The sequence below is a fragment of the Pinus tabuliformis genome, chromosome 1_2 (assembly GCF_031772625.1).
Source record: "Pinus tabuliformis cultivar Carrire ecotype Pingquan chromosome 1_2, CPIR1, whole genome shotgun sequence".
NCBI classification, from domain to species: domain Eukaryota; kingdom Viridiplantae; phylum Streptophyta; class Pinopsida; order Pinales; family Pinaceae; genus Pinus; species Pinus tabuliformis.
In genome coordinates this window covers 957,728,198-957,737,495 of record NC_142298.1, presented here as the reverse complement: position 1 = coordinate 957,737,495, position 9,298 = coordinate 957,728,198, and the positions used below count along the sequence as shown (strand labels likewise).

Sequence of the window (9,298 nt, the reverse complement as noted above, 5' to 3'; positions counted from 1 at the left end):
GGGGTGGATGGGACCTCTTATATCTCTCAAAAAGCCACAAAATCTCTTCTCAAGCATGGCTAGGCAAGGCAACAAATAGTGTCTTTGAATCAATGGCACGCAAACTTCTCCTACATTTGACCAAGGAAGGATATATTTCATAAATCTAATGTATACGGAGACTCACAATTGGTTGTAAATTGGATGATCGGGGTGTGGGGGTACACACTCCATAACTATGCCTTAAAACCATTATTTCAAAATATTAAACAATTTGTGCGTCAATTTACATGTATCATTTTTCCTCATGTATAGCAAGAGAAACCAAAAAGAAGAGACTCTCCAAATCGCTAAATTGGAGATGGACCTAGGAAGCTAGCAAATCAAAGAAGAGGCTTACGATGGCCAATCGTAATATTTTCATATTCTTGGCTCTAGTGAACATGACTCTCACCTCTTAATATGCAATCATTTTACTCTTATTGCTACCTACATGACTTGTTATGGTATATATAAGGAATTATATAGAATTTTTTTAATATGTTGAGCTTCTTATATAATTTGAGGACTTGTATGGCCTTTTTTTTTGGACTCTATATTTTACCTTCTCAGAGGCTGGAAAATATGGCAGTTTTGTATAGAACTCTTTGATAGGCCTTGGCCAATGAGAATGCCTTAGAAGACCCACTAACATTATTTTGTTATGATAATAAAATCACTGATTTTTTTCCTTATCTATATTGTAAATATTAACTTTAATGGCAATAATATATAATTTTCATTTGGATGGGGTGATCATAGGGTATACAACCATCTCCATGTATTGTGCGTCCCATAGAAAATGTTTGCATATAGAGATATTTGATTCCTCTTAAAACTTGAGAGACCTATATTGGTTTGATCAACACGCTAATAAAATGTCTTATTCGGGGAATGTGAATTTCGTCCATCTCCAACGACATTGTGCAATGCAAAACCCCCCATAGAGTCAATAGATTTCTCTAATATTTGTACCCTCACCACTGTACCAGTGGAAATGGAAGTGTGAACCCAGCCTTAGTACAATGTATGCTCCACTGCGACATTTCCAGAAAGAAGACACACCATCGAAAACACCCAATGAGAAATTTTTCCCAAATTGTCTCTAATTGGCAATGCCTACAAATTGGCCTCTCCTTAAGAGCACTGATTTCCATAAAGCGTGTGATTGTCTTGTAGCATCTACTTCTAATGTTGGGAGCATTGTGTTCGAAAATCATTGGATTCTTAGCCCCTCCAAATGCCCCAGAGTATGTAGAATGGTAGAGCACAATATTCTTTGTTGTCCATGAACCAATAGGAAAGACAATCCTCTAATGTTGTCTTGTCACATCTTGCATGTATGCAAAACAACTAAATTACCCAATTCCAAATAGAAGAAGCAAATGGAAAATGGAGAAAGAGGTGTTGAATGTCTTATGCATATTCAAAGCGCAATACGCATCTTCCTAGGCCATTAAAACTCCTTTTAAGAAGGTTATCCCAGGTCATAATCCTATTGTGTACAAAGAATCAAACAAATCATTTAAGTTTGATAGATATCTTGTGCCAAGATTTATGAAGCCAACTTGCGTGCACCTCCTTATTACTACCTAATGAAATGTGTTTATATATATCGCTAACGGTGATTTGTCCATCTTTCATGCCACCATCCCAAGTCAAAGATTCCTCTACCTGTGATATTGTGATACCAACAAATACAAGTTGCATGACATATTGTTCTCACTCCACTGCGAGGGAACAAATGAGCCCAACTACCCTTGCGTTAAAATTAATTTACCTATGTAATTTTTTCACTATTTCACATGGATTTGATAAATAGCATGTCAAAATAATATTATCGATACTATGTGATTTGTAATTTATTTTATGTTCAATTGACATGAATGATTTAAAACAACAAATATTAATAACAAACAAATATTTCACTATCAATGCTAAATAACATAATTTTATATGTAGAGAAAAATAAAACAAAATAAAACTTATATTTTTACTCTACATTGTCATAAAGACATAATTTATTCCATTCTTAATGTGAAGTTTATATATAATATTTAAAAAATATTAATAACAAATAAAGAGTCTAATGCGGATTATAAATCAAATATTTCAATATGCTTATTGAATAAATTAATATCATATATAGAGAGAGTTTCATTCTATTAATAAGCTTTTTCTAATTTCTATATATGATATAGATTTGTTCTTCTTGTTAAACATGTAATATTTTAAAAAATATTAATAACAAAAATAATTAAATGTATGTGTGAATGGCGTATAGAGAAAAAGATACATGTAATGTATGTGTGAATGGTGTATAGAGAAAAAGATACATGTAACATTTTTAAAAAATATTGATAACAAAAAAATTCCATATATTTTACTAAACAAGTGAGCTAAAAATTTCTTATAATAAGACATTTTATTAGCGTGTTGATCAAACCAGTATAGATCTCTCAAGTTTTAAGAGGAATCAAATATCTCTATATGCAAACATTTTCTCAAATTTTACACTTAAAAAGAGTATTTGCATTGAGATTTGATTTCTCTAAAAACTTGGTAGATCTAAAATTAAAATAAATCTATTTTAATTATTATTATTTTGCTGTTATATTTTGTTTATATAAACTTATTTATAAACATGAAAATTTAACCATTTGAAATCCTTTTTAAAAAACTACCTAATAAACTATATAAATAAAAAATAATAACAAATAGTAAACTACATATTTCCCTTCAAACCATCACCCCTCCATAACCTAAATATAGCTTTTTATAATATATTTAAATTATATATTTCATTTATATTATAATTATTATTCATATCCAATCCATCTATTCAAAACCTTATTTGACCTTTATATTCCTAACTTTTTATAATACATTTAAATTATATATTTCATTTATATTATAACTATTATTCATATCCAATCCCTTTATTCAAAACCTTATTTGACCTTTCTCTAATATAAAGAACACATTAGAAAATACAAACAGCTAAATAATCCCTCTACCTCAACACCTCATTTGACTTTTTCATATATCACAATATATTAATAAAAAAATACAATAACCAGCTAACCTATCGCTCTACCTCAACACCTCGTTTGACTTTTTCCAATAGAAAAATGGATTAAAAATACAATAACTAAAAGGCATGTGGCTTCTTTCCATATCATTAAAAAATACAATAAGAACCATTTATATAGTGAATTTATATAAGACTCCAAGTAAAAAAAGGTTTGCTTTAAATATATAACCAATAAATGGCAATCTCATTAATCAATTAAGCATTTGAAGGAATTCGAAATCTCCATTAGTTGACCAGAATCAAAGGAAAGAACTCCCTGGAAATCTGTATTAAGTTGTATTTCTATTTATATCAGACAGATGAAAAGCACGAGAACACTACACACTAAAATAGTCACAAAGAACTCCATCAAAATCTTCGATGTGCAAAAGTTTTTTTCTATTTATACTAGATAAACGACAAGCACTAATCTGCTTTCATGATAATTTGTTTTTGCCCAATACTTTGTTTTCCTGTTTTAGATTACAGTTAGTACATAGTTTTTTTGTGAACCTCTTCCATGACAAATATAGAACATAAATGCAGTAAGGGGTTCGCTTACAATAAGAAGCAAAAATAAAAACGCAGCCATTTGCAGAAATATCAGAGCCCCAGTCCCACCTACTCCCCTAAAGCAAAGTGGGACTACCTAGGTAGAGACAAGAATAGGAATGAATGCCGTCACCATGAGATTCTGTATATTTAAAAAAAAATCAAGACAAGTAAAAGCAACGTCTGTATTGGGTGTTTGGTATTCTGAGAAAATATATTGAACTGATTCAAAGTTTAAACGGGCCAACTTCTATCACAAATAATAATACAGAGACGTTGACATTTAATGTTTATGTAGCTATCAGATGAGATCAGCCACCTTGTTTGATCGACGTCAAACAGACAGCAAATGCTCAGCTGGATATGTAAAATAATACACGGAAAATTCCAAGATATAGATCGAAGAAAAATAATGGCTACAGTATCCAGCATCACTATAATTGAATAAAAATAGTTGCAGACATATTATTTTTCGCGTTCAAGGTTTATTACGAGATTGGCCTGCAAATTGGAATAATGAATCAATTCTTCGAAAAGCCACTTGCAGCTTAGAATAATTGCAACTGTTCAGCCATGGCTTTTTATATATATATATATATCCTAGTGATCTGTGATCTATGATACTTTAACATTGGCGTGTGGTGAGCGTGTGGCAGCAGGTACGTAGAATTACGTGGGTTTAATTTTATTTTTTGAGAAAGATAACACAGAAACATACAAACCAGATTGCACATAGATGATTTCAACACTATTGATAAAAAAAACCAGCATCAAATTGCTTAAGTGCCAAAGAATCACAGGTCTGCTAAAGGCCTGAGAGTCTAAGATTTTACATTTTTTTCCTATCAAAAACAACAATGAGAACATTGAGAAATCAGAATTTCTACCAATCCAGCCGAATTAAACACATCATTAACTTCTAATAGATGATATTGTGTCTTAACACATAATCACCAGCAACTTAGAGGCTAATCAAAACCAGATGTGCTTAGTGTTTCTTTGGTCCAAGCCTTTGTTCAAAAGCCTTCGTAGATTATATTTACATATTGCAGCTTTTGGCGATAGAAATGGTCTGGGTGGAGTGAAATCAATAGCCCCAGAAGCTGTCCAGATCCACTGGACTAGTAGTTGATGAAGGGCCTACCTGAAATGGGCGGTTAAGACGATTAACAATTTCAGAGTTTATTTCAGTACCCAAACACGTGTCAGAATGAGGAAGGGAGAGTGCAGGTTGAGGCTGCATCTGCTGAGGAAGCCCGTTGATTTCAGGTCGTGGCTGACTCTCAACCCACTGACTTGCAGACTCAACTTTGCCAGATTTGTCTAGCTGTGGACCAAAAGAAGGTTCCAACTTGCAATGCTTTAGGGTTCCAGGATCGTTGTATTGATCAAATAATGCCCTCAGGAGATTATTCTGGGGTAACCCTGGAAGGAGGCTATGGAGTTGGGCCTGATTTTCCATTGGGAAGCTCACATTTGTAGGTATGGAATTTGGTGGGAATGCAGCCAACTGTGAGAAAAGCAAAGGAGCTTGTGGGACATGGTTGTTCTCTTGTCTCAGATTCAGAAATGGGGGGAATGGACTAGGCCTGTTAATGCTATTCATGCTGAGCCTTGGGTCATTTAGAACCATGTTGTGTATGAAAGGAGCGGTGCTCCTCATAATGCTGGCAATCTCAGAGAGTTCTGCAGAATCTGCAGATGTTCTCTGTTGCTGTAGATGATGACTAGGGGTCCTGAAGCCACTGTTATTGTTGTTGTACTGTGGATTGGAGAAGCAGGACACATGCTCCCTTGCAGATCCTTCACTCTCCAGAGATCCACTTTCATCATTGACTGCTGATAATGGGGGCAAGGAAGGAGACCCAACATCAAGATATGAGCTTCTGTTGAATCCAGATGAACTCTTCTTTGCTCCTATACTTTTCTGAAATATACGACAAACCACCCATTCATCCTGTTCATAGAAAGATGATCAGAAATAAATCAAAACCTAAATAATAAACGGCCTAAGAACCATATATTTATGCATGCAGTATATACAAGGATAGTATGGAGTATAGACAGCAATAGTTGATGAAACAAAAAATAGAAACGCACAGCAATATAGAATTAACCCAACAACACAAACACGAGTTTACACACAGATATATAGAATGATAACATACAAATGCAAAGTTGCAAACCCTAAAACTGTGAGCTTGGAAAGTTGCAGACCCTAAAACTGTGAGCTTGGAAGCCATGATCTTACAGAAACCACAGTATTTATACATTTGATTAGAAACTACAGTATTTATACATTTGATTAGAAACTATACTCCTTGTAGAAGTACACAATATAAACATTGGAAACGTTGTGAGAAGGTACAGAGAGTAAGAGTTTGGATGGTGATATCGAAGTATTTACCTTGGAAGTCTTGGGAAGTTGATTGTACGAAAATTTTCCCTCGAGGCGATACTCGTGCATCACCCAGTTGCTCTTCTCTCCCTTGGGAGCTCGGCCTTTGTAAAACACTAGGGTTTTCTTCATCCCAACGAGGGAAGAACCTCGTGCACTGAAAATCTCTCGGTCCTTCCCAGTGGCCTTCCAGTAGCCCGCTTCTGTGGCTCTGTTGGTGCGCAGCCCTGTTGGATATTTGCGATCTCTGAGGCTGAAAAAGTACCATTCCTTCTCACCCATCTTCGCTTTCTCTGCACCAACCACAGAGAGAATTAGCATCAAAACCCTCATCACATCCGTGCCACAAAATCCACCAAGAAGATTTCAAGGCGTGTGTGATCTCTGTGAAGATACATGCATTGAATGCCCACCCCATAACTCTAATCAAATACTGCTCAAGCATGCGAGTTGTGTTCAGAGAATATGCGTTCAGCTGCTTATTAATATTATTGTGTAGTATTTCGGACTGATGCAGTTCTCACGTGAGATACGTTCATTCATGGAACATATATTCATGTCTAGATGCTTATGATAACATAAGCCTATTGAATGGCTCCAAGACCTAGAAAGCGTTCAGGCTTCCGAGGCAAAGGTGCAATCTGCCACACACGCGGAAGGGCTGCTGCTTACTTCATATCAAACCCTCATAGGCCCTCCAGACACCACCATTAAAGCTTCGAAATTTTAAAATCCTCATTCCGAAGTAACTCTCTTAATGGGACATAACACATAATAAATACATGTATCCAAAGTATATACAGTCTATATGAATATTCATCTGAAGCATTGCAGTATATGGGTACGGAGCAGTTCAAAGTACATACAGCATGATATCTAGTGTGTATCCATCCAGAAATGCAATTAGACATTTCATTAAGCTATGCAATCCTCTACATATATACAATATACAAGAATATATATGGTCTGTAATCCTCCATATATGCAGTATACAATAATATCTATGCTGTGTAATCCTGCATATACACAGTATACAATATGTCTATGCTGTGTAATCCTCCATATATACAGTATACAAGAATATCTATGTAGTGTATGTGAAATGAGATGGGAGATTTTATGGTGGAGAAAGCACTTTCAAGAAGTTACAAGATGAAAATATCTGTCACAGTAAAGTTCCATAGAAGAGGAAAGTTGAGGGAAGAAGCAACCATACTAAACGATTATGTTCATGGAAAAAACTGCTTCTTTATAACTGCACCCATTCCCATAAATATATCTTATAGATGAATATATATAGAGTCTATATAGCTGTTTGAAAATATGTATACTATACTTGGATAGATACCTGAACCAAACTATTGTGGCATATTCATGACATCTGAACTTTTGAGCTGTATGGAAAAAGATGCCAAGTTCTATCCTAGCAGAAACAATTTCAAGAAGGAGGCCATAGAAGCTTTTTATTCACCTACAAACAACTCACAGGTGAGGAGGGGATAAAGCTGAGAAAAAGGCATACACATCACACAGGTAATCTAAAAGCATGTTCGTTGAAGAGACCTGCTGAAAGAAGAAGGCAAGGCTCTTTGGTTTTAGAGTTGAAAGCTCTACAAAAGAAGTATCATATGAAAGTTCTAGCAGTGACAAAAAGAATTGAGAGAAAGAACACCTGGAAGATCCCAAGGCTCGCACTTGTTGAGGTCGACCTCAGCAATGGCTCGGCCTGAGAAGTTGCTGTCAAGGACCTTTCTAACAAGATAGTGAGTGATCAACTCTTCGTCAGTGGGATGAAACCTGAACCCTGGGGGAAGCTGTGTGTCACCCTTGTCCTGCGCATACGTAAAATTCAAGCCCTCCATTTCTGTAATCTGCTGAATGCTGCCACCACTGGTTTCGAGATTCAGGACTGTGAAAATTGATAGAGGATAAATCCCTCCCTACCCAGATAATAACAAGAAATTGATGAAAAGAACTGGTGGGAGACGGGGTGTGGGTGTTGACTTCTTATACGGGTGTTGTGAGATGTGGGAGAACGGGACGGGAACGATGGGATGGATGGGGCAGGCAGATCACTACGGATGAATCCCGGTGGCAGACTGAAACGGATTCCCCTCTGTACATGTGTAAGAAAAGCATCACCATAGACAGGCTTGCTTGGTGTCGGAAGTGTGTGTGTGTATTATTATTGAGAACGAGAGCAGGGCAGAGCAGGGGCAAGAGTATGCGTGCGTGCGTGAGTATATGTGTTGTCAGGAGAAGAAAGAAAATCGCTCAGAGGGGTAGGGGAACAGAAAGGAGTTTATTTTGTGGGGTTGGAGCTAAGATCGATAAAGAGCTATTTGGATTTTGCATGATCATGTAGGGGATTATGTATATTATTATGATCCTCAGTCCTCTTGGCCCCTCAGGCCTGCTGCACCCACACCCACTTCAGTACAACATACAAACCGCACTATACCTAGACCTAGTAGACTGGCAATCTCCACCCCTTGTCAGTCCTGGGAGTAATTGCATTCATTCATAGTTCCCCTGAGATCATTTAACTCCAAATATATCTATACCCTTCTGAACACATAGATCACTGTACAGCAAAAGACAAAACAAAAGTTCATCCCCCTGAAATCCTAATCACATCTCCATTGATGGATGAATGAACAAATGAATGAATATACTTATATCCTTTCTTGAAATTAAAACCCCCAATTTCATGCTCCCTGTCCAGATATAAGCCTGCTCCCTCTCATAGTTTTGTGTGTATGAAACTGTGAGAGCAAAGAGCCTGCGGTCAGAAGAACACCACAACCGTGTACAACAAGGAACTATATACGCGTAATTCAATTCAATTGAATTCAATTCAGTCCCTGCAGGCATCACTATTCATATATACTCTTACCCACCTTGGAAAAAATCCCAGGCTTCAATCGACCAGTCCACCTGTTCAAGATCCAGCGGATTAATCCCTGCCAAACCCACCAGAATTCCATCAGAATCCCACCTTCCATAACGCCAGAAACTGCAAAAAGACAAATGGAAATAAATTAAATTCACACACGCTCACCTTATTTGAATCAAAACCAACTGGATCTCGTTTTCACACTGAGAATCAAATACCCATTTTGCTGTTTCCTCTGCCTGGACCTACAGTTTGCCAATCAGATGGCTCCGGATTTTCCACGTAAGAAGCCCGGCGATGCCACGCGTGGCCAAGAGGTCTCGGGAAAATGATTTCGGATCCGACGTGGACAGGCGAATTA

The 9,298-nt window shown here is 36.6% G+C and overlaps 1 protein-coding gene across 1 annotated transcript; it reads right to left on the bottom strand.

The window, feature by feature from the left end:
- Positions 1-4,394: 4,394 nt before the first annotated feature.
- On the bottom strand, positions 4,395-9,055 carry LOC149209140 (uncharacterized). Its single transcript, XM_089394229.1, has 3 exons — positions 7,714-9,055; positions 6,051-6,334; positions 4,395-5,600 (listed from the first exon to the last, which is right to left on the bottom strand). The coding sequence occupies exons 1-3, from the start codon at positions 7,901-7,903 to the stop codon at positions 4,731-4,733; spliced, it is 1,344 nt and encodes a 447-aa protein (XP_089250355.1). The 5' UTR covers positions 7,904-9,055; the 3' UTR covers positions 4,395-4,730.
- Between the last annotated feature and the right edge of the window lie 243 nt (positions 9,056-9,298).